The 26,394-nt window shown below is 35.6% G+C and overlaps 3 protein-coding genes across 3 annotated transcripts; 1 reads left to right on the top strand and 2 right to left on the bottom strand.

Moving 5' to 3' along the window:
- Positions 1–513: 513 nt before the first annotated feature.
- LOC132123961 (protein phosphatase 1 regulatory subunit 3D-like) lies at positions 514–1,519 on the bottom strand. The gene has a single exon (XM_059534652.1). The coding sequence runs from the start codon at positions 1,462–1,464 to the stop codon at positions 658–660; it is 807 nt and encodes a 268-aa protein (XP_059390635.1). The 5' UTR covers positions 1,465–1,519; the 3' UTR covers positions 514–657.
- Positions 1,520–5,910: 4,391 nt separating this feature from the next.
- LOC132124087 (cytochrome b5-like) lies at positions 5,911–8,932 on the bottom strand. Its single transcript, XM_059534871.1, has 5 exons — positions 8,673–8,932; positions 7,897–8,025; positions 6,743–6,772; positions 6,604–6,638; positions 5,911–6,441 (listed from the first exon to the last, which is right to left on the bottom strand). The coding sequence occupies exons 1-5, from the start codon at positions 8,805–8,807 to the stop codon at positions 6,357–6,359; spliced, it is 414 nt and encodes a 137-aa protein (XP_059390854.1). The 5' UTR covers positions 8,808–8,932; the 3' UTR covers positions 5,911–6,356.
- A 664-nt stretch (positions 8,933–9,596) lies between these two features.
- LOC132123890 (uncharacterized protein C18orf63-like) lies at positions 9,597–22,400 on the top strand. Its single transcript, XM_059534583.1, has 7 exons — positions 9,597–9,828; positions 12,580–12,598; positions 13,887–14,072; positions 16,418–16,421; positions 16,966–17,054; positions 19,965–20,139; positions 22,383–22,400. The coding sequence occupies exons 1-7, from the start codon at positions 9,699–9,701 to the stop codon at positions 22,398–22,400; spliced, it is 621 nt and encodes a 206-aa protein (XP_059390566.1). The 5' UTR covers positions 9,597–9,698.
- The last annotated feature ends 3,994 nt before the right edge of the window (positions 22,401–26,394 follow it).

Raw genomic sequence — 26,394 nt, 5'->3', positions numbered from 1 at the left:
GAAGCTTGGTTCCGCTACAGCATAAAAAAAGAAAAAAGAATGCATCGAAGGTAACTGTGACCTTTTATGAATCTCTCTCTCTCTCGCTCTCTATTTTTTCAGGAATTAAACAAAAAAGTAATTACAACTTTTATCTCACAACTGACTTTTCCTCTTAGAACTGTAAGTTTATATCTCAATTCTGAGTTTTCTGAGTTCTGTAAATTCTGATTTGTGAGATAGTCGCAGTTACCTTTCTTTTTTTTTCTTTTCTTTTTTTTTATGACAAAAACAAGTTTAAATTAAAATGTGGCATGACTGCAGAAGACGTGCTTTTTTAAAAGAGTTTTAGCCATTACAAAATAATAATAATTTAAGTTTGTTCCTTAAACAAAAGTATGTGACATTAGAATTTTAGAACATAACACACGGGACATATGGACCACATTTATGGCACTTTTATGGTGTTTTGCTATTTACTTTCTATGAGCAGCTTGGACATTCTGCAAAATATCTTTCCACGAAGATTTTGGTACAACAAGAGGGTGACTAATGATGGAGGGAATTTCATTCTCGGTAAACTACTTCTTTTAAGCAGATTTTAATGCCAATCCACCTCTCTGAGAGCACGTAACAGTGCTCGGTGAAAAGCGTAATGAATCCTTGCGTAAAAGCGCATCACTTCGTGTCGCATCTGGCTGGATGACGAGCTGTGGCAGGCTGCTTCAGGGAATAGTTCCTCCCATCGTTGTTGTCCCAGAACTCAGAGTTATCATCCTTCATGTACACGGCGAATTGCACAGCAGCGCTCTGACCTAAGACAGGAGGCGTGTACATGGCGAAGGAGAAGCGCTCTCCGCGCGTCTTGTCCTCTGTGGGCTCGGGGATGGCTTGCGCGTCCAGGAACGACAGCCAGTCGTTGAAAGTATACCTGACCCCAACCTCTCTCGCACCCATCGCCCGTATGATCCCACGGACATCTAACTGTGTGACCGTGATGCTTTCCAGCGCGACGCGGCAGCGCGTCAGCCGCGTCTCCAAGTCACCGGAGTCCACGGGCGTCTTGAACGCCGGGACCAGATAATCCAAAGTCAGAGAGGACTTGATGTTCACGCACAAGTCATCCATGATCTCCCGGTCCCTGTGGAGAGGGAAGCTCTTCAGCCTGGTGAAGACTTTAGCTGGAATCTGAGGATCGTCGCTGCTGCTGAAGTGCTTGACGCTCGCCAGATTCAAGCCGAGCGCGTCCGCGAACTTCACGTGTTTCTGGGAGATCCGGTGGTAAAGTTTGAACTGCTCTGGATACGCAGGTAAGGACTTCGCTCTTCTCCTGTCTGTTAGGTACTCGGGTATCTCCTCGAGTTGAAGGTCATCATCGGAATCCATTCCGTTCTCCATCTGCTCCTCGTCCATCATGTCCATCCCAGGTTTGTGATCTCCAATGACAGAATGCGTCATTCCAGGAGAATCACTCCAGAGGCGCATATAGGAGCGGTCTTATGAGCTAATAACAGTCGCACGTGAGCATATATGTGCAGCCACATATTGGTGGTTTGTCTAGTAATCAGTTACATGCTGGTTACGCCCACCGCTGCTACACAAGGCAGATAAATGGAGTGAGTGCAGTGCCTCAGAGAGAGACAGATGTCAACACACAACTTATTCAGATTCAGGAAAAGGTAACACTATAAAGTTTCTATAAAGAGACATTTCCACAAGGTCAGGAGGTACACATTTGTACGTAAAAGGTACATATTGGTACTTAAAGTGCACATATTAGAACCTAATAGGTACAAAAGTGTACCTTTGGAAAAGGTACGGCCCCAGTGACAGCTGTTGTACCTTTATTTCTAAGAGGGATAAAACACAGTATTTTTAATGTATAATGTAAAACATTTCCACACAACAGCATTGCAGCACTTTTATTTATAATATAATTTTTAAATAAATTATAGCACTACAGTGCTTTTGCTTATAAATAAATAAATACATAATTAAATAATATATACTTACATACGTACATGCTGTAATGTGAAAATGTATAGTTTATGATGTGTTATCTAATTCACTGACCATCTCAAGAATAACCTAGCACATACCTTAAATATACAATAAATATACCTGTTAACGTGCACCTGGACGCGGGCGCACTGAACTCTCTTTGTTTGCACGTGTCAGTGTTTACGAATAGATTAAATGAAACGGGACAAAATTAATCTTGACAATCTATATATCATTATAAAGATCTAAGCCTCAAGCATCGAAAACAGCATGGTTTTGTAGCGTATAGTGTCACAAACAGAATGAGACGATCCACACAAAAAAAAAAGTGAAAGGCGGAAGATAGTTTATTAGAATCTGGCGCTCTCTCATGAGGGCTCGTGACGCGCTCTGACGCACCTGTCAGCTGATGGAGGTGGAACTTAGCAATCGGCTCTTTCTTTCTTTCTTCCTTTATTTATTTTCTCAACATTTGTCATACTTGTGTGAGTGTGTTTTATAGGGAATTTTTCTGTATCGGCATGATTAACATCTGTTTGAGCGGAAATCAGCAGATACTACTGTGTAATCACAGTTATCAATATGAACGCATCTACTGTAGATGAATAGAGTGTGATTATTGACTTTATGGGGCATCTCTATGATTACCATCTCTATAACTGGCCACCAGCACGTGATAATTGACTATATGAGCAGAAATCATTGTAAATGCTGCATTTCTAGCAATCTCAGGATGTTCTGTAATTGGCAAACAAAGTTAAATCTTTCTTATTATTCTTACTTTTCTTACTCAAATTATTATTATTGTATTTTTCTAGTGCTCAAATAAATCACTTATATGATGTCTAAGTTTATGTCTATTATTTTATAATTGAAAGACTATGCAGTGGTATGTTTAATGACTAAGATAGTTTGTAGAAGCCTTCAGTACAGTTGGTAAATATTTTTTTTTATATTGGGGGGGGGGGGTAAACATAGTCTCAGAAAAATATATGCAGGAATCTAATTTTTTATGAGATCTTCTTCAGATTTGAAATAGAAACTCATGAGACATGTAACTTTCAACCCATTACTTTTCTAGATTGTCCAGGACTGATTTAATGTATTTTTATTTAAAAAAAATATATAATATATAATAATAATAAAATAAATAAATGTGGTACAATTTATTTCAAGGCACTTCAGTGTCTATAACTTTTAATATTTTTGAGCATTATCAACTCTGGTTGAAAGCCCAAATGGTCTTCTTTCAAAGACACAAAAATGATGTGTGTAACACACTGAAGTAAGGAACTGTTACAATTTTAAGTTTAGTAGAGCACTTTCAGCTGTGAGTCCCATAATGGGGGGGTGCTGGCTAAAAGGTTTTAATATACATCAAAATATATTTGGGTGAAAATAAATAAATGGAACAATTGGATCATTATTATTTTTTAATTTTCTTAATAGAGACATTATTTAAGTGATAGAGCTTGTTTGTTGTTCCTCACTAAATATAATTAATGTGTGTGTGTGTGTGTGTGTGTGTGTGTGTGTGTGTGTGTGTGTGTGTGCGTGCGTGCGTGCGTGTGTGTGTGTGTGCGTGTGTGTGTGTGTGTGTGTGTGTGTGTGCGCGTGTGAAAATTGTCTGTTTTCTCAGGTCAGTGAGATCTTCAAAACACACTGTTATCACAGACAAAACAAACACACTGTTACAACACCACTAATGTCCAGCAGCAACACGAGTGCACAGATACACTCGACCTAAAATGGCTTTGTGTTTACCTTTACATGTAATGAACACATGTGCTGAGTAAAGTACACAGTCCAAAGCAGATTAAATGTAACTACAGACTGAAAGCACAATACATGATATGATGCAGACTTATGATATTTAATAATCAAAATAAATTCTGATATTTAATATGATAATATATTTTGGCTCTACATTTAGGGCTATTTTAACTGTAACACACTTGGACTGAACAGACTGAACACAATAATTGCCACATCAGATCCAAACAAGGAATATAAAACAAGGGATAAATAAGAAAGGAATATAAAATAATGTAATCGAGATGATGTTGTAGAAGCTCTACTTCACCAGCAGATGTCAGTGATGTAACATTCAAACTACTAATGTAAAGGTCTGTAGCTCAAAGCTATTTCCCACTTACAAAATATCAAAGTGGATGCCTGCGCTTTAAGGTATAGCTCATTTGAAAATAAAAATGTGTTGAAAAATGTACTCATCCTCCGACCATTCAACATATAGATAATTTCTTAGTGTTCTTAATAGAAACAGATTTGGAGAAATATATCACTACATCGCTTGCTCATCAATGGATGCTCTGCAGTGAATGGGTGCCGTGAGAATGAGTCCAAACAGCTGATAAAAAAAATTCACAATAATCCACACCCCTCCAATGTCTCGTCAAGCCAAAAGTTTTAAGAAACTAATCCATCATAAAAACACTTTTAACTTAAAACCAAATATGAGATCATAATCAATAATGCTTTCTCCAGTGAAAACATTGTCTGAATCTGAAGAGAAATCTGCACTATATTCTCTGTTCACAAACAAAATAGTTCAAAAAAGCTCTAAACAAATATTTGAGTGTGGGTGGATTTTTATGTGAGAGCCAACAGGAGATGGACTTTTTTTAGTGGAAAAAGCATAATGGATAATGGTCTCATATTTTAACCCGAACCAATGGTTTCAAGTTTAAGTGTCTTAATTATGGATCTGTTTCTTAAAACATGCAGATCAGGAAACATTCATTTTTGGGTGCTTTCTCAGAGCTAGCTTAACATTTCAACAGGTGTCAAAGTGATTTTTAGTGCATGAACACTCGCAGAAAAAAAGGTACAAAAGCTGACACTGGGGTGGTACCTTTAAGTTACCAATATGGACTCTTTAGGTACAAAGGTGTAACTTTTGAAAAGGTACCACCCCAGTGACAGCTTTTGCACCTTTTTTTCTGAGAAGTCGGTTCTCATTGAGTTCACACAGATGCAGTTCATTACATTAACTATAGACGTGAGCCATGTACGTTTCACAACTAGAAACATGTTTTATCATCAGTAATCTCTCTAACATTTTCAGTTATTAAATATTTTGATTTGAAAGTGGTCTTGTTCTATCTTTCTTAAACATGAATGCTACTTATAATGAAATTATATTCATTCATATTATAAGTGTACAGGACCAATAACTTCCCTATAAAATGTAAGTTATAAATTTGCATGGGTATATATATATATTTGTTTTTTAACTAAAACATGTTTCCAGAAAGTCACATAATCAGTTTGTTTGTTTATTGGGACACAATGAAGTTGAATGATTTTACTGAAGCATTTCAGTCAACGTTACAATGCTTCATTCTCTCAGTCTTCAGCATTATTGTGGAGCAGCACTGAACACACTGTAAACATCTGGAAGGATGTTTCTATGGGAAAACTGCTTGGACCTTTTATCACATACCTGTACAAGAATATTACATTCAGTTTTTGTTTTTAAAAAAAGGGGGGGGGGGGTGTATAAGCACTGTTCATCGTGGTAAACTGATATGCCTTTAAATAGCACATAAATGTGTAACCGGCAGCCAAAAATATGATTATAACCGTGTTGCTCTTCACTACAGAAATGAACATGTGGTGACTTCTAGTCTAATTAAGCACGGTGGTATTTTTGATTAGGTTGTGTAAAAAACACATTCTGAACATGTCTAGTTCATATTTCCCCCACATTCAAAAGAAAAATATGAATTTGTTTTGCACACAACAAATGAAGAAAGTATTTTTTTCTGACAATTAAATAAATTCCTAAATCATGATAGATTTACTGGATATATATAGCAGAATATCCAGTAAATCTATCATAATTAGCATATTAATGACAAAATAATTACCTGTTATTTTGTTAAACAGTAACATCTTACATTTTATTCATTGTTTTTTGTTTTGTTTTTCTTGTGAGAACTCTCTGGTCCGAGTACAATCAACTTCCAATGACGTGAAAATGAACAACATTTCAACTGAAACTAAATGCTTTCTCTGAGGAACAAAATGTTGTCTCCATGCATGTGATGATATTCAGGATATTCCCCACTTCACCGTGGATGATTCAAATGAATACATGGTATAGTATTACACAATTATACAAATCAAAACTTCATCTTTAGTATGCATATGTATAATGCTAGATCTAAAATATCCTTTCATATATCATAAAAACATCTGCATATATCAGTTTTTAAATCTCAAGGGATACATGACAACAGACACTGAAACGAACACAAAAGTTGCCTTCATTAGTAGAATCTTTATGGTAATGGGGAAACCCTGAAATGGATTATGGGTAATGTAGTTGTAGGCAGAGCTAGAGAAACATCCCATCATTGCTCCTCTACCATATATAAACGGTACATCAAGGTGACGATCACCGCGGCGACGGCGGGTATCAACCAGTTTGACCACCAGCTGGAACAAGAGACACAATGAAAGGTTTGAATAAAAGCACTTGGTAAATAGCTTGAATTATTAATTGGAATTTCTAGTGAAAATAATGATCAATCATGTTACAAGTTACAACACATCCACATTTCTATTTTAAAAAGTATTTGGTCATTAATTTGAACTTGCCTTGTGGTTTCTTCTACGGTTGTCACAAGTGATTCCTGTAAAACAGAAAACCAAATGCATGTTTAGGTGTTTCCATCCAGTGCAAGTCCAAAACTAAGAAAGCACAGAGTTTGTTCAAATGGAAAAATGATTTACGTACTGGTGGTTTGGGGATCTTGTCCCGGTCATCCTGAGAGAAAGGAAGATGAGGAGAGGCATGAATAAAAATATCACAGGTTTTGCCACACATTGACATTTTATTAACAAAGCAAATGAATTAGCATTAGTCTTGCAGAGCACACTCTGACTAATACATATAAATCAACTCCACAGTGTTTAAAACAATTACTTATCAGGCCTGAGCAAAAATTACTATATATATATATATATCTGTATTTAATAGCTATCCATAGTGTGTGTAAATATATTTACACTACTGTTCATTCTGTTCGTGCTAACCAAGGCTGCAATTATTTGATCAAAAATACAGTAAAAACATATTGTGAAATAGTATTACTGTTTGTGAATATATCTTCAAGTGTAACTTATTAACTGAATTTTAAGCATCATTACTTTGATCATTAATTCAGCATCATTACTTCTGATTTGAAAAATAAAATACATCTTATTATCAATGTTGTAAACAGATCTTTTGTTTTTCAGGATGCGTCGCTGAACAGAAAAGTTCAAAAGAGTTCAAAAGAACAGCATTTATTGGAAACATCCTTTAAAACATTATAAATGTTGTACGGTCTCTTTTGTTCAAATTAATGTATCGCTTAAAGTATTTTAATATATTTAAAGCATTTTGCTGAATAAAAATATAACATTCTCAAATATATATTAGGATTCAAGAATTCTCATCTAATAAATATATATATATATATATATATATTAGATATTAGATATTTTGGGGGAATGGGAAGTATGCGATTTTTCTTTGATTTGATTTGATTTTTTTAATCACATAGGTTGTCATTTGCATATATTGGTGTGATGTCATAACTTCACTGAAATTATAAATAGATAATGACGAATCACGGCTGTTTGTATGCCAGCACTGACTGATGGTGCAAATCAACACATACAAAACAGACTCTGAAAAACAAAATGAAATTACAGCCACTGAGAGCTCTCTAGCTTTCTGCTTTTTTCTACTTTCAGTAAGAGTAGAAATAGAGTATATTGTGATATTATGTTTGAATGTTTTTCTCAGAAAGCTCACAGGAACTTCCTCATCTGATGTACTAATGCTGTATCAAAAGGCCTTCTTCAGACTACTGCTCCAGAATAAAAGTGTTCTGGCAGACTTACTGGATGCAGCTCTCCTATGACAAAAGAGCTGGCCATCTCTCGTGCATCTGTGGAGTGACCCACATCTTCAAAACTCTCGGTGGCATCTCCACCCGCCTGCTCTCGCAGCACCTCCTCTCCACCCGGGTGCTGTGGACACCAGCAAACACATCAGATCATTCACCTCAAACCCGAAAACAAACCCAGTAATGCTTACTTAGCCTGCTTAATGACCCTTAAAAAATGTTGCATAGGAAATTATCAGTTGATAATATCATGCAACTTAAAATACACTGTGTGCATTTATAGAGATTTTTTTTTTTTTTTTTACTAGATTAGGTAGTTCTCTAGACCATAGATAATATGGAAAGAGGTGAAATGTCAGGTTTTATAATCCAATCACAGCTGGGTGCATCACAGTGTTAATCACATTAATCTGATCAATCTTAACCAAAAATATCTATGCATCTAATTTTTAAATTAACTGTATTCAGGTTTTAACTTTGTTAATGCAATAATGCTAATTACACACCAAACACATCAGTTTGCAACTGCTGTAATCAAATCTCTTCGGTCCAACTTTGACTTTCTAAAGTTTATTGCATTATATAATGCCCATATATTTTAAACTTGTTGTGCATTACACAATTCCAGTGCAAAGGTGTTATGTTGTTTTACACAAAGTAATACACCTACGTAATGTATGCATTAATGTACACAATTCCAAAACGACAATACCTTAACACGAATGTTTTAGCACTAAAACTGATCATCTGAGGCTCTGTTTTAAAACTCACCTCCTCGAGAAACTTCGTGACGTCGTACACTTTATTATGAATGATAATCCATGTGCTTTTAAAAGAGTTCCTTTCCTCCACCTCTGACAATCGATAATATTGAACACCCGTTCCGTCTGTTTCGTTGTTTTCCATTGGTTTGTTTAAACGTGTATTACTTGTTCGGAAGGTTCAGAAACTCTCTACTTCTCTCGTTGTTAGATCACTTCTACTTCAACTCGAGTAGCCTACCAACAATTGCATTTCCTAAGTTTCCAGGTAACGCCCATTCCGCTCAAGACGAGATCTGATTGGATAAGACCAGGCCTGTGTGTCTGTTTTGATTGGACCGAGAGCTGTCAATCAGCTCACTGGGTCAATAGTTTCGGCGAAGCTCACGAATAACTCGGCAAAAGTTCAAGAAAGTTCACGATAGCATAGTTCTCACGCAATACGGAAGCGTTGCCATTTATCGCGTCATGTTAATCTAGTGATGCCCGTTAGTCAAGATGAAGTGGGTTGCCCCTACAGCCATTTACTCCGCCTGTTGCTGATCTTAAGGTGTTTCTGTCAGATAAGAGAATGTTCACTGGAAACGGTGGCACGCGAGCCTCACAGCAGTGTTGCCAAGTCCGCGGTTTTCCGACGTAACTGGCCTACTTTGACATTGTTGACGCGTTGAAGCGAACACAATAACGCAATATTTAGCCACTGGAAAGCTAAGTTTACCAAGGGAACCCCACCAAAAAAAACGTTCATTTTACCTCCCAGGAACGCGATTTTTAATGGGGAACGTGATTGGAGGGTTTTGTTGTAAAAACTTGACTACCCTGCTAACAGTTGACACGCTAGTAACGTTACCTCAGCACGTTTGTTGTGTAACCTCAAATTGAGGCAAAAATAATCACCCTCCTTTTTCTTTGTTTCTTTCTTTCTTTCTTTCTTTTGGACCAAAATAGTCACTTGTTACAATAATGACTTATTTTGGTCACAGATCAGTGACCGTGTTGGTTCGACCAATTTAACCCTCATCATTTTCTTTTCAGAATGAGTGGAAGTGGGACACAGTCTTTGTTTGTCCTCAATCTTCCGGAGCTGAGGGATTTATGTTGTATAAATCTGTTCTTTCCGAACAATTTCGATGAAGGAGAAATGAGAGACAAACAAGTGCAAGCCTGCAGATGAAAAGACAATAAAATGTGTGCTGGCTATAAAACTATAGTTTTTGTTTTTCACATATTTATTAGATTCGTGATTGATCTAGAAATGTTGTCACTTTATTTGTAAAGAAAGGCACATTGTGATTATATTTTGAGGCTTGGCATTATTGACCCATACTTGATTTAACTGCTTGAAACACTGGTTAACTGTATTTCTTTTTGCGATTTTATGGATTTTTCTTATTTGAGGCCATGGATATGCATGCAAAGTTTAGTTTTGGAAAGGCTGTACAATAACATGCCAGTTTTCATGCAGCTCATCAAAAATTTGCACTTTGAAAAAAAAAATTACATTTACATTTAGTCATTTTGCAGATGCTTTTATCCAAAGCGACTTACAATTGGGGGATAAAGCAATGCAAACAGACACAAGGAGTACTCATAATACCAAGTTTTAGACATTGTTCAAATAAGTACAAGCTAGAAAGAAATGGAATAAATAAAGATAAATATTTTATTGTTTATGATGAAGTCAAGTAGCTTCAAAAGAGATGAGTTTTCAGCTGTCGCTTGAAAACTGTCAGGGATTCAGCATTCATGATAGGGGTGGGAAGATCATTCCACCAGCCAGGAACGGTGAACGAGAATGTTCTGGAAAATGATTTTGTGCCTCTCTGTGATGGTACCATGAGTCTCCGCTCACTAGCAGATCTAAGACTTCTGGAGGGGTTGTCGTAGATTTGTAGTAGTGAGTGGAAGTAGGCAGGTGCTGAGTCTGTGGCTGTTATATATGGAAGCATCAATGTCTTGAACTTGACGCGAGCCGAAACCAGTAGCCAGTACAAGGAGATAAAGAGAGGTGTAACATGGGCTCTTTTGGGTTCATTGAAGACCAGTCGTGCCGCTGCATTCTGAATAAATTGTTGAGGTTTGATTGTGCTTGATTGAAGTCTAGCCAGAAGAGCATTGCAGTAGTCCAGCCTAGAAATGACAAGGGCCTGGGCAAGAAGTTGTAAAGCATGCTCTGTTAGAAAGGGCCTGATCGTTCTGTTAATAAAACCAAGAAAGAAAAGAAAAAAAAGCAACAGCAACAATATACCCAATTTACCCTCACAAGGGTTTGAGAACCAGACATAAAAAGTCTGAGGCTATCTACACCAATTAAGAAAATTGTAAAAATACCATAATATAATATATACAGTACACAGTATGTAGTTTTGTGCACCTCAGTGTGAAAATATAGGCATAATAAAAATAAAAAAATCAAGGGTCAAGTTGACCTCAATTACAAAGGAAGGAACTAATCAATAGGAGTTTATAATTTATTACTGTTATATTTTAAATCTCTTACAAGATGCAATAGATTTTATTCTTGTAGAACATATCCTTAATATTTTGAATTTTGTTGATTTTTGGCAAATTGCATGGTCTGTTTGAGCTCCAGCACAAAAGAGGTACCCCGATTTTCATCACAACAGCAGGGCTTAGTATGTAAAACAGTATCACTACAGTTTTGGCCTGTGAAATCAGCTGAACAGACCACAAGGCGAGGCTTCATATTTCATTATCTTGACCTCTGAAGTGTCAAAGGCTTTTACCTCTGTCTTGCAGGGAGCTTGATCTCTTAAATTCAGGTGTTGTTCCTTCTCCTGTGTCAGGCCATTTTGGGGGCATCACTGTATGACTGTAAGTATGATAGATTTTGTGATATAAGTTATATTTACAGCCAGCTTTATATTGATTTTTTTTCAATAATTATAAATGTTTGTATTATATATACTTGTAATGGAGTTTGGCTCCTTCACCCTTAGAGCCCTCCTATGACCTTAGAAAGAAGAACCAGCCTACTTTATATCTAACAATTCACGCTCAGAATTGCAAGATATAAATGCAGAATTGAGAGGAAAAACATAATTTTTTTATTCCATGGCTGAGAAAAAATAAATAAACAACAGTAGCTAGATGATAAACTTAAAATTATAGGGAAAAGGCAGACTTATGAGAAAAAAGTCACAAGTACCTTTCATAGATTCATGCTGGAAGAAAAAGGCTGAAGAAATATTTATTGTTTAGTACATTTAATGCTTTGTGTCTCTCAATTGTATTCCTACTTACAGTACATAGAAGGCAAATGCTCTTGCTCACAAAGGTTTTCAATAAAGTGTAACATATTTAATGATGATTTGAATTAATGCCAAAATGGATTATTAAAAAAATAATAATTTATGGTTTATATTGCTTTTCCTGTCAAAACATGTTATTGTTGTTCTTTTTCCCTCAGTTTTCGTGATATGTGTATCACCTTGCGTGAAGTTTGTCGTGTTGTTGTATATGCGTGACATCTGAAGGTGTATGTGTGTGTGCGTGTCAGCACAGCTCGTGCAAAGACATGTCCCGTGCAAAGCAAAGTATTTGAGGCACATTCCACACACTTACCTTCAGTAGTGCCTTTAATTTGAATCAGATGAACATTTTACAAATGTTAATGTGCTGTCAGATATTAATGGATGCCCTGCTGAATAATTATGTTGCACTTATGTAACTTCCTTGGCTTTTGTACTTGTGTTCAGGGTCATTAGGATTTTTTTTTTTTTGAAAGTCTCCTGCAAAAGAAGTCACCAATAATGCATTTATTTGATAATAAAATCATTAAAAACAGTACTATAGAGAAATAGTATGAGCAAAAAAAATCTGATTTGGGCCACTTTTGCCCGCAGTGTTAACATAGCATTTGTGCTTCTCAAAATCTCTTTCTTTTTCTCCCGCAGTTCAACCCCTCCTCGAAGGGTATTTCCTGCGATTCTGCAGAAGTGTTTGTCTTATTCTGTGATTGCTAGACTGGCCCCTAAATGGAACAAAGCAGGCCAATATCTTGTAGCAAGTGAGAAGCAGTATACTTCCAAAAGCCTGAAACATTTCCATGATTGTAGAAGTAAAATAAAAAAATAACCAAGCTGAATTTTGCCTGTGCATGGTACATACAATAGAAATGCATTATTATTGCTCTCTGAATGTGCAGGCAGTCATTCACTAGTGTAGGTTGAGGGTAATGTTCACTTTGTGGCTGATTTAGCTGGTGTTTAATCGTGTTCGCTTCACCTTGAGCCGTCTTTCTAGTGCAGACATGAGTAATTAATGTAGACTGGATGATCTTTGCTGAGCTAATATTTTTATCACCTCAGCTCAAGGTTAGCAAGTGTAAGTTCAGCCAAGTTTAACAGAAATGAGCACACACATTGAATTTTGGAGTTCACCAATTACCAATTAATGTAATTAATCTGGAAAGTGTGTGTGCTGCTTCTACACAAAGAGTCAATTAGCCGGTCATTCAATATTGTCTCTTATCCAAGATTGAATGCATAATAGATATTTTATTTATAAGTTAAAATGAGTGCATGATAAGATGATCAGATAGTTTGATGGCCTTGTGTTGGAGGCCATGCCTTGAAAAGTGTGTGATGCCATCCTTGATCTCAGATAAAGCTGCATTCATGGCTCTTTTGGAAATCTTTGGAATTCTCTATCAAAGTTCAGCAGAGAGAATTCACCATAATTACAGCTCTCCTGGTGAATATGTCAGGGTTTTAAAATCACGTCATCACAAACTTTTCTTAATGATCTTACCCGATCGCAACACTACCCCATCACATAGTTTTAAATGAATTACACAGAAATCTCAGTGCAGTTTGTTTCATCGTCTTAACAGTGATTTTTCCTTCTCTCCCAGGAAAAGATTTCATCAGTGACTCTGGAAAACTCAATGCAGTTGGTAGGTGGGAGGCATCTGTATACTTTGGCACGAGACGCTGTCGTTTGTGTTCAGATTGTCAGACTGTAATATAAGGAGTGACTAAGGTGGTTTGGAACTTAAATGTGTTCCTACTAGTGAAAACAACATCCTTTTGTTCTGTTTTGCTCACTGTTAGCACATTTCTGAATACTGTACTCCTTTTGCTTTATTCCAGAAACACATACGCTTTCTGAGTCACATTGTAAGCCCCAGTTTATCATGTTTCGCTCCACCCTGAAGCCTAGATGCCTTCCAGAGTTCCCTCAGAAACTGATGGTGACACAGACACGTGTTCTCATTCTCACTGACTCATGCTCACGTCTGTACTCTTGTATATTCTTTCACAGTGCTTGAGCGGAGTCTCACTGAGACTCAACTGTGTGTCAGTGTGGAAGCCAACACAGTCAGACTTCCTCCAGCTGTAGTAAGAATTCAAACACCTCCAGCCTGCGTTCACAATCTCCATTCATAGCCTCTTTTGACCTATGAACCAGTTTACTGCTGTTGTCATGCATTACACATTTGCCTCAGTTCAAGCCCTTTGGCTTAGTCAGTTATCTACCTTACGTCAACGTGATTGTGCGGAATGAACAGAAGAACAAAAAACCTTTCTCTTCATTGTTTGTTACTTTAAATGACTATTTGTGCCCAGGTGGTGTGCATCTTATTTATATTAATAACAACAACTAAGATTGGCAAACATTTATGTAAACTATTTAGTATGTAACCAATTATTCAATAAATAGCAAATAAATAATAAAACGCTGAAAATAATATGCATATATAAATAAAATGTAAATGTGCATATGTACAAGTATAAAAATCATTTTGAGTAGTCTTGTATAATTTATGATTTATACACAAATGTAATGAATATATTAACATACATGCAATGCATCTATAATGTAAGTAAAATATTTATTTAAACTATTTGCATATAAAAATCCAAATAAATCATATCAAATATAAATCCTACAAAAATTTTAGTAATTATCTATAGGTATATTTAATTATATTAATTATAAATATATAAATTTTTAAATGTATAATAATGAAGTTCTACTACCGGTATCTACATATACAACTATGATACATGGAACATATATTTGCATAAAGTAATTTGGTCAATTTTTTTTTTTTTTTTAACAAATAGCTGTTAACATGTTTTTGAAATAATAATAGACATAAAATGAGAGATGAGCTATTGACAATTTGAGGTATTCATTCATGCTCTGCTGTCTTATACAGATAAAGCATTTATTCCTGCTCCTGTGATGAAAAACTTCCTCTGCACTGATGATGCTGTGTTCCACACAGTCATGTCAAATAACTGGTGCCACATTCTGCCAAGGTGTGTGTGTGTGTGCTCTTGTTTTTGTGACATATCAGGACACAACTCTGTATAATGACATGGGTATGACACAGGTATTACAAGGAGAGGGTGACTTATGAGGACATAACCCATGTCCCCATTTTTCAAACGCTTATAAATCATACAGAATGAGTTTTTTTGAGAAAGTAAAAATGCACAAAGTTTCCTGTGAGGGTTTGGGTTAGGTGTAGGGTTGGTGAAGGGCCATAGAATATACAGTTTGTACAGTATAAAAACCATTACGCCTATGGGATGAACACACTTTTCACAAAAACAAACATGTGTGTGTGTGTGTGTGTGTGTGTGTGTGTGTGTTAGAAAGAGAGAGAGAGAGAGAGAGAGAGAGAGAGCAGTATGAAGAAAGGCCAAATCATTTGCATCATGATTCCACAGGAAAGCCCATTTCAGTTTTATAAATTGAAAATTATAAATTCAATTTCAAAAGCACTGGAACAACATGGTCAACACTACCACCTGAGGAAAACAATAGCACACAGCTCTCCTCAATAAGCCTCATGACTTGTTTCATGCCTATAGCATAAGCGGGGTTCAGACTTTGTGCCAAGTTTTAAAGGAATAGTTCACCCAAAAATGAAAATTTGCTGAAGATTTACTCACTCTCAGGCCTTACAAGATGTAGTTGAGCTTGTTTCTTCATCAGAACTGATTAAATATAACATTAAGTCACTTGCTTATCAGTGGATGCACTGCAGTGAATGGGTGCCGTCAGAATGAGAGTCCAAACAGCTGATAAAAACATCACAATAATCCACAAATAATCCACACCACTCCAGTCCATCAGTTAATGTCTTGTGAAATTAAAAGATGCATGTTTGTCATAAATCTGTCAAGGTGTTAAACCATGTCCTCATGCCATGAATACGAGTTCATTATCCATTATCAACACATTTGTTTAGAACTGTTTGCTTGTAAACAGTGCTTGATTTGTGCATATTTCTCTCCTGATTCAGACAGGAAGACTTTTTATCTGGAGAAGCAATATTATGAAAAGAAGAGTATTTTGGCCAGAATCAACGTTTGAAGTTAAAACACACAGCTTTGCACTGGAATGGTGTGTATTACTTGTGGATTATTGTGATGTTATTATCAGCTGTTTGGACTCTCATTCTGACGGCACCCATTCACTGCAGAGGATCCACTGATGAGCAAGTGATGTAATGCTAAATAGATCTAAAAGTCTGACGAAGAAACAAACTCATATACATCTTGGATGACCTGAGGGTGAGTACATTTTTAGCAAAATTTCATTTTTGGGTGAATTATTCCTTAATTTTTGCAATTTAATTATTGCATTATTAAATTAGAGCAAACAATTTACAGATCATTAGAGAGTTTCAGGATTATTTTATTTATTCACGGGACTCTGGAAGTGTTGCTCTCTCTTGCCAATCTGTTAATTTGTGTAATTTATGTGTATGTATAGTACTGTGTGTGTGTGTGTGTGTGTGTGTGTGTGTGTGTGTGTGTGTGTGTGTGATCCTCTTCTGTTTGGTCTAGAGGTCACAATGTAACCTTTGATCACAAACAGACTCAGTCATGGGGCTTGGCTTTATCAAACATAAATTGTATTTATGTGCAGACATGCACGATTACCTATTTATATTGTATATTCAACCTCTGTTCAAACCCAAATCACAACCAAATATTTAGTTTGAAAGTGCTTGCTTGCTTACAAATACACACTAGCACAGACACACGCAAGATAATTCCCCCATTAAAAATAATTTAACGGCCTGGATTCACAGACAGGGATAGACTAACCCAGGGTTAGGCCACAGTTCAATTGGGACATGTAAGTAATTTTTTATAAACATGACTTTATGAAAGTCTCTAAACTGTATTAATGCTCGTGCCTCTCTGGAACGGTGTGTCTGTCTCTTTAACTCTCTCTCTCTCTCTCTCTCTCTCTCTCTCTCTCTCTCTCTCTCTCTCTCTCTCTCTCTCTCTCTCTCTCTCTCTCTCTCGGTTTAGTCCGGATATCAGCTGCCCTCAGTAAGAGAAGAAGAGGAAGTCATCTACTGCAGTGTGTACTTTAAACCAATAGGCGACAAACTGTTCACGTCCTTTAGAAATTTTTCTAGCGTATGGTGAGTTCCCTGATAATAATATACTGATTTCAGCTATGTTTAGCACAATATTTGCTCTCAATAAAATGGCATTAACTTCTCAAAAGCACCGATTTAGAATCTTTTTTTGCATGTGCTTATTATTTTTTATCATTAATCTAAAGTCATTGTTGCTTGTAACATAAATTGTTTTTCAGACATAAATTGTACTGCTGGATTAAAAATTGAATGTGAAAAGTAGTACAGCAGTCTGTGTTGATTGACATTCATGCAACATGATAATGACACCTAGTGGACATGAATCAGATAGGAACAGTAGTTGAGAAAAACTCAGGCATCACTAAACAATGCCATCATGTGAAACTGTTTGCATTATGCAACATTTCAAACATTAGTATGACACACCGTTGCCGCTTGTCCTTATTACATTGCATTAATTTCATTGGTGGTGTACAATCATCTTCTCAGTTGCAGAGGTGGGTAGTAACGAGTTACATTTACTTCGTTACATTTACTTGAGTCATTTTTTGGGGGTAACTAATACTTTTCGGAGTATATTTAAAGATGGGTACTTTATACTCTTACTTGAGTAAATTTTTGGGGAAAAATCTGTACTTTTACCTGTTACTGTGGGCGACGCTCCTCTCGTTACTTTATCTTAATGCAATAAATGTTATAAATGCTTCAGTTTATTCCAAACGCTCCGTCTACTTTTCTCTGGGCAGTGAGCGATGCCCATTTGCGAATGTTTCATTCTTTCGAGTCCATTCTGTTCAAAGGCTTGATCAAACCAATTGGCAAACGAGTGAATTGGTTCATGAATCAGTTTGAATGAGTCGTACAGTTCCCTGCCGCACGCGCTGAGCGTCTGAAGTGGTTCACTCGGAGTTGTAACGTTTAAGAACAGAAAGAGCGTTGAAAACGTGGCTGGAACAGCACTGAATTGAAAGCAAATCTGCAAAGGCTATTATTTGCTAGCGATGGAGATCCTTATTAGATGAACACCGCGTGAGCTGTCTACTGTTTAACAGGTAATAACTTGGGCTACATTCGATTACAGTACACGATACCACTGTGACATTAGTTTGTTGTACGTGTGTGGCTTATAACAGAGGGGAGTCAAGCTGAATGCAGCTTCCAAAAGACAAAAAATAGCCGATTAAGATTTTATTATTTTTAATACAATCACACCGGTGCGAGTATGTTCAGCAAGTCATATCATCAGCTGCTAAATTCAGATCTGTGATCGCTTGCTGGCGCTGAGCCAGAGACAGACACGCTTTTACAGCACTGTGCATTATAACCAATCACACACGATTCTGTTGAGCTTTTGAATGCAGAGAATCAGAGGCGTTCAGATGAGTCATCGCTAAAATGCCGGTGCTTCCTTCACTCGCTCGCTGACTTGAGACCTCTTTCTGGCGAATTCTCTCATCAGAAACAACAAAGTGCAGATGTGTGTACGAATCTTTAATTAAGATATTGATTTCACAGTGTTAACAGTTTCAGTGATTTTAATGAGAGTTTCTGAGAGTGACTGAAATCTAGACTGTCAGTGAAAATGATATTTAATAATGTAAATGTTATTTGCTCTCTTTCTGAACAATGAAAGATTAGTAGCAATATTTATATCACATTAACTTTCAATGTTAAATTCACATTTAATATAAAGTCAGTTGTATTAAAAATATGTTATGGCATGACACCTATATCTGTTACTTAAGTAAACAGACAGGGTTTTATAATAAATTACATAAATTGGAGTAAAGGCAGATGAAATATATACATTTATACACACACACATACATTACATACATTTTATCTATATATCTAAATAAAAATAGGCTCAGTATATATGACCCAAAGTAACTAGTAACTAACTACTTGAGTAGATTTTTTATCCGATACTCTTTTACTCTTACTCAAGTAACTATTCAAGACTAGTACTTTTACTTTTACTTGAGTAAATATTTCTAGAAGTACTTTTACTTTTACTTGAGTACAGTTTTTGGGTACTCTACCCACCTCTGCTCAGTTGTTACTTGGTTATCTTAAATGTTTAATCCAATTTTAGGAAAATCCTGATGCTAGTACAATCAAATGATGGATCATGAATGGGATGTTAAAGATGATTTCTTCTGGTTGTTTCAATTTGTTTTCAGTGTGTTTATATGTCAATGTCAGGTGTTTAAAAAGGCTGCATTTATTTGATCAAAAATGCAGAAAAAACTGAAATATTGTGAAATATTCCAATTTAGAATACCTGTTTTCTGTGTGAATATATTGTAAAATGTAATTTGTTTACATGATGCAAAGCTGAATTTTCAGCATTATTTCTCCATTCTTCAAGCACACGTCAGTAATCCAGTCTTTCTGATTTGCTGCTCAAGAAATTGCTTTAGCTGCATCATATATTTATGGAAACCACATTTATAAGAAAAACTTTAGAAATACTGTAACTTTTCATCAATTAAATTCATCTATGCTGAATGAAAATATGTATTTAGTTAGTTTTTTTGTGTAGTGTAGCCTACATAAAGAAAATCTGCTTACAGTACTATAAAGACAATATGCATGCTCTATACTGAACAAAAAGACATCGTAGGAGACTTCATCTGTGTTTCAATCCCAGTGTAATGAGCCTCAGAACTCACCCTATTCCCAAACATGTTACTCATTATTAATATTACATAACCCCCATTTTCACATGATCATAATGAATCAGAGCTGCAATTACATCACACATTGCAAGGACAAATTAAAGATTATTAACACACCATACATATCTTATCATGCTGCGTTTGGATCTTATTTATTTATAACCGCATTGTTCTTCGTGTTTGTGTTTTTTCTATGTTGGCAGTCAGATATAAATATCCTGCTTGCCTTCCTGTTCCTGCTCAGATATCCATTGTGCTGTATCCACACTCAGCCGGTACAGTGCATTCCCAGAGTGGACCTGCAGGGGGTGCTGGGACCCTTCATATCAGATCTGCAGGCCGGACCGGAGAGTTTTCATGTGCAGATGTCCTGCAAGCCTTGCTACTACAGCAATGAACTGAAAACACCAGACACTCAGGTACTGCACACACACACACACACACACACACGTCTATAAACACAAACATGCCGTCACTTCGCTTACTCTCCAGCTTAAAGCAATAAAGTAGCTATTAATTGAATTTGACATCAAGTACTGCACTCTGCTCCTTGGTATTTCTTCTGGCATTGCCCAGTTTGTTATGGCTGTGCTCATCAGTGGCACAGATGCAGCTGGATGTGTTGCTTTATCAATGCTCCAAAGCCACTGAGATGCATGTGTTATCCAGATTTTGCATTCATGTTGTGAAGTAAGTGGATTATGCAGACAGTAGGAATCTTATGATATAATATATTAAAGCCTTGTTCATATCAAAACTGCATGCCCAATACGGTGAATCAAATTTAAAAGAAATGGTTATCAGAATGATCATCGACAGATGATATGTACATTCCCTTTTACAATATATGTTGGAAAAATTCCATATTTTATAAATTTAAATTAATTATTTAAATGTATTAAAATTGTAACGTACCTGCAGTTGTCTTCTTTCAGACAAAAAAAAATAATAATAACAATGATTTAATATAATTTGCATGACTAGCATGTTTGATTTTACTCCCATATACAGAAAATCTAAAATGTTGATTCTGTTTGATGTCCTTGGACACATAATACATCAACTGCCCACATAAGTGATCAAAAGAGACAGCATCTCAGAACACTTCACTACACATGCAGTGCTTACTAATGAATACAGCTCCCAACAAAACCTAAACCATCCACTTCACTAGCAAACAGCAAGATTTAGTCAAAGACGTGGCCTTGAGGGAGGTGCACAAACTCTGACAGGATGCACAGTGGTGTATCAGTGACCCAGATCGGGCTTATGTCATTTCCTCAACACCCACCTTCTTCATAGTTTCCTTTCTTTACTCTCATTATCTATAAAACAAAATGCAAAAGATACAATTTATATGCAAATAAACAGATCAAACACTCATCTATTGACCTTTGGCACACAAGTTATTTGGTATGTTTTTTGAGGACACACATCGTTAGCTTTAGCTGTAATATCATTTAATAGATTATAGTATCAAACACTTTTTATATCGTTTTCTTTTTCTTAAGGATTGACATTTTATTAAAAAGTGACATTTCATGAAACAGCAAACGGTCAAGAATAAAAAACAAGAGTTTCCAATACCTGATACTGCATTGGATCATTTCTTCCTTTTAGTTGTTGTTGGCGCATGGAAAAGAGTCTAACAGTCGGCCAGATGGGTTAAGGTTTAATTTTCATTTAACAAATGAAACCTGATTTGCAACACTGTATGTGCTGTTTGTTAGTACAGATGGAAAGCTGGCGCAGAGGAAGCCTTCATTAATCTCATGGACTGTAATGAATGATAATGATTAGGCAGCAATGATTAACTGACTGGTTAATTTCTGTTGGATGTACGAAAGCATACTAGTGCCAGCTTTATTAACAACATACATGTTCAACACACATAATTGTTTAACTAAGAGGAAGCTTACAGATTTCGTTCTGAATAAATGATTTTTCCATGTCTCTGAGAAAGCTCACAGATGTGGAGGTAGAGTCAGTCTGCTGAAATATAACGGGATGTTTTTCAGTCAGTTAAATGTTATGTATGTTGGTGCAATTCTATATTTTAGCAATACAATTAAATATTGAAAATGATTTAAATATAAATGGGTTAGTTGTTGCAGATTGTTTATTTTAGACAAAGGAAAACATATGATTTAAAAGTAATGCTATTAAATTAATAATATATACATTGTACACAGCCACAATTTTACAGTTGATTTATTATCTAAAATAAATATATTATTTTACAGTTAAAATTATGTGAAATATTTATAAATTATACCCCATATTATATATTTCATGTCAATTTTGGCTCAAGATAAATCATCTTTCCATTGATGTATGGTTTGTCAGGATCAGACAATGTTTGGCTGAGATACAACTATTTGAAAATCTGGAATCTGAGGGAGCAAAAACATCTAAATATTGAGATATATATATAATCATCTTTAAAATTGTGTAAATGAATTCTTTGCAATGCATATTACTAATCAAAAATTAAGTTTTAATATAATAACAGTAAGAAATGTATAAAATATCTTCATGGAACATGATCTTTACTTAATATCTCAATGATTTTTGGCATAAAAGAAAAATCAATAATTTTGAAGTTTTTTGGGCCATTGCTAAAAATATACCCCAGTGACTTAAGACTGCTTTTGTGCTACAGGGTCACATTTTAGAGTAGTGAGAATGATAATTTAAGAAATTAGAAATTTCATGAAAGTATAATGGTAAATGTAACTTCATTTTTTTTTAGACATTGTTAGTTTGTATCACCACAGAATCAACCATATGTGCGCACTTACACAGGAAATATTTCCTTATGCACAAACTCCTCTTCCCTTACATTTTTAATGCTTTGGGCCACTGCCTGCAAACGTGACAACAGAAAACATCAGTAGATCTGTACTGAACCAGCTTCCCAGCAGCAACACCACTCCAGTCAGTGTGACTCAACTGGAAAACAGATTGAAAAGAAAAAGAGATCCAGTTTGGATTTGTCCCTTCACCAGAAAGGCTGGACGTCCTCCAACTTGGCAATCCAGTCCTCTTCCCCTTACACTAATGTTCATTTTACTCACATCCAGTCACAGTCTGTACTTCAGCTTTGCCAGACTTCAGAAACAGATCCCACAGCCGCCATGTGAACGTGACTGAGATGCGTGCAGCAGTTATAAGGCCTCTGTCATCTACTTGTCTGTCATCGTCTTCCAAACAGCTCCACACCGCCAGCCTCTTCTAACCAGTTCTCCAGGCCTCCAGCCCCGGAGCAGATTACTTTTCCCTTTTCTAAGAGTAAGGAAAAGCCCAACAGTGGAGTCACTGGGATTCTCCCTCCTCTGCGTTTAGTACAGATGCAGCCCCAAATCATGCCTGAGATCCCCAGCAGTAGAGTAATGCAAACAAGGGCAATCTGTCCTGTACCGAATACCTGTTGGATTATTTGGAGCCCTGTGAAATCCATTTTAGTTTTTCCCCAATTCCATTTTTTTTTCTGGACTGTATTTATTGGTTAAAATACATTTTAGTAAACAAAAAGCCAATTAAATGTATATCATTTCGCAATTATAGTTTATTAAAAGTTTTTAAAAAGTTACATTTTTAGGGCCCAATAAAACATGTTTTATTTTTTCTTAAATTCCATTATATTTTCCCAAATTCTGTGTGTTCTGTTTTAATTGTTTAATTAAATGTTAATAATTTAAAGGCATGTCTAATGGATTGAAACTTCAGAACTGTATTTATTTATCATAAAAATGGTACCCTAATAAATATTTTATTTTAAATTTGTTATGTTTTAATTTTTCTGAATGTTTTATTATGACAATTTTTGTCATACAATCAGAAACGGTGGTAATCAAATATGAACCACAATTTTTCGAAATTGAGATTTATACATCATCTAAAAGTTGAACAAATAAGCTTTCCATTGATGTAAGTTTATTAGGATCTGACAATTTTTGGCTGAGATACAACTAATCTGAGGGTTCAAAAAAAAAAATCATCTTTAAAGTTGTCCAAATTAATTCTTAGCAATGCATATTATTATTCAAAAATTAAGTTTTGATATATTTACAGTAGGAAACTTACAAAATATCTTCATGGAACATGATCTTTACTTAATATTCTAATGATTTTTGGCATAAAGGAAAAATCTATAATTTTGGCCCATACAATGATTTTTATTTATTTATTTTTTTGGTTATTGCTAAAAATATATTCCCCAGTGACTTAAGACCAATGTCACAAATGAACAGTGTTGGGCAGTAACGCGTTACTGTAATTTGATTACTTTTTAGTATCTAACGCGTTATAATTTTTGTTGTAATTAGAGTATAGTTATAAGTCGAGGTCTCTATACGTTATTGCCGCGTTACATTGCTGACCGAATGCAGTATTTTATAATCTAGAGATTGTAAAAAGGATGTAGCACATGCACGGTTAAATCACATGCCAGTGAATTAGAGACCTGCTCCCGCGAGACCTGACGCAACAGAGTGCAGCGCGTGGGACAAGACTTGATCGGCGAGTACAGGCTGTCTGTGCGGGATTCAGGAGAATAAAATGATTCACGGAACTCCACTAAAATAGAAATATCTAAGCATAAAATATCTAAAACAAATAAATTGTTATTCATCTATTGCACAAAAGCAACATGAACGATGAAACGATTAGCAGGCGCAAGTGTATGCAGAGTTTCTATTTAGGCTATAACAGGTGTTTGCAGCGTTAAGCAATGCAGTCATTAAATTGCATGCTCACGTTTCCTCTCATTATAACACACGAATTGTAGAAATTATGAAATATTAATTATGCATATATTTATTGTGTTATAATAGAGATTTGTAAGATTGCATGAACTGAGATGTCTTTTACACATTATAAATGCAGCGCTCTTTGTTTGTATTCTGCCAAACCATGCACGCAGCAATCGCTTGCTTTAGTTAAAAATAAGTGTTCTGTGAATGCTGATGCTTTAATAAGAATTTTTTTATCGGGAGCATGCTGGGATTTCATAAATTTCATAAAGAAAAAGTAATGTAACTAGTAATGTAACTAATTACTTTTGAAATAAAGTAATCAGAACAGTAACGTGATTACTTTTAAAAGGAGTAATCAGTAATTTGATTACGTTTTCAGAGTAACTTAAAGCATAAAACATTGTATTTTAAAAGATTAAGGGCCAGATTTACCAAATTTGTGCCAGCGTTATCCCTATTTTGTCATTTAAAAAAAAGACTGTCAGGATGTACTAAAGACATGCAGTGAGAAATAAGTGATGAAAAGGCATAAAAACATTTTTGCAGCTGACCTTATTGTATGTGCATTTGTAGGAGTGTCCACTTCAGATGCAAGATGTATGGGAGGAGAGTGTTTAAATGAATCACGCAGCATGATTTAATAATGTTTGTGGTAGTCAGTTTACTGGTATTTGCACCATAATTGCGCTCTTGCAATAGTTTAGTAAAGTAGCCTTGTTTAGTATATCAGGCCCTAAATTGTAAAAAAAAAAAAAAAAAAAAAATGTGTGATTCTGTCTGTGATTCTGTCTGCATTTTCTGCATTCGGGAAATCACAAGGAACTAATTTCTAAGCAGTTAAACTTATAAAAACAGAACTCCTTAGCAAATGCATGGTAATTTTTGCACAGGCAAACACTGCTTACATTTTCTCATGTAAAATTTAGTTTGCAAATTGCTTTATTTCTCATGGGACATCTTACACACTCAGCAATAGGCCGAATTTTGCACATGTAAAAAATGTACCACAGAAGTAGTCTTCATGAGGGGATCCCACTATCTTTAGTCAAAAACTTTAAAGCTTTAGTTTGAGCATTGGCGTAGTTGCCGTGTTTCACTTTTGCAGGGTGCTATAGTCCAGAGGCAGTGTGAAGTGCTCATTGGCACACTTAGTCTAAATGAAAACATTATAAGCCTGGCATGCGTTCATGGTTTTGATTGGATGTCATTAAGAGAGAAGATGAGCTCCTATTTTTTCTTTATGATGGAGGCTACTAACAGGTGCAGCCATATAAAAACCCATATAATACCCTTGGCTGGTTTGTTTTATGGCTTGATGGGTGACCTTGAACTGTAGGAAACAATAGCAAGCATTCAGTTCTTAGCAGAGTTTTGCATCAAGATGAAAGAAAGTCTTGAAAGAAATAACAGTAATACAGAAACGACAAATGCGTTATATTGATTGATTGAAGGTGACAGCAAAGGCATTTGAAATGTTGCAAAAAAAAAATAATGCAGGGTGCATTAATTACTTGTAATTAATAATTTGTAATGTATTTTTTTTCCAAAACAAATTAACTAGTTTAACTTGTTAACGTGTTGCTGTCCCACGTACATCATCTTACATTTTGAAGTGGAGCTGTGCAGATTGTTGAGTAATATCAAACCAGTGCAGTTTTTGTCCCAAATAGTATGAGTGCAAATGTCGTATTGATTTTAAACAAATTGTGTTATATTTTAGACACAATATTTTTTGTATTTGCTTAGTTTTGTCACTGCAAATATTACCTATTAAAGCCACAGCAGAACTACTTTGTGTCTCCGAGTAACGAATCTTAGAGAGTTATTTACTTTATTCCTGAATGAATCAGCCATTTGAACGAATCGAATGAATGAATGACTCAGTGGCTTATTCATTAAGACTTTTGACCAATGATG

This window comes from Carassius carassius, chromosome 42, assembly GCF_963082965.1.
Source record: "Carassius carassius chromosome 42, fCarCar2.1, whole genome shotgun sequence".
Taxonomy (NCBI): domain Eukaryota; kingdom Metazoa; phylum Chordata; class Actinopteri; order Cypriniformes; family Cyprinidae; genus Carassius; species Carassius carassius.
Note: the sequence above shows the minus strand (reverse complement) of the source record. Positions and strands in the feature narration are given on the sequence as shown.

Bases quoted from the DNA above. Each gene is read 5' to 3' on its own strand.
- LOC132123961 (XM_059534652.1), bottom strand. From the start codon at position 1,464: ATGCGCCTCTGGAGTGATTCTCCTGGAATGACGCATTCTGTCATTGGA.
- LOC132124087 (XM_059534871.1), bottom strand. From the start codon at position 8,807: ATGGAAAACAACGAAACAGACGGAACGGGTGTTCAATATTATCGATTG. The intron at 6,639-6,742 runs GTACGTAAATCA...TCTGTTTTACAG, and splicing joins ACAAGATCCCCAAACCACCA to GAATCACTTGTGACAACCGT. The intron at 6,442-6,603 runs GCAAGTTCAAAT...CTCTTGTTCCAG, and splicing joins ACCGTAGAAGAAACCACAAG to CTGGTGGTCAAACTGGTTGA.
- LOC132123890 (XM_059534583.1), top strand. From the start codon at position 9,699: ATGAGTGGAAGTGGGACACAGTCTTTGTTTGTCCTCAATCTTCCGGAG. The intron at 17,055-19,964 runs GTCCTTTAGAAA...GTTCCTGCTCAG, and splicing joins ATAGGCGACAAACTGTTCAC to ATATCCATTGTGCTGTATCC.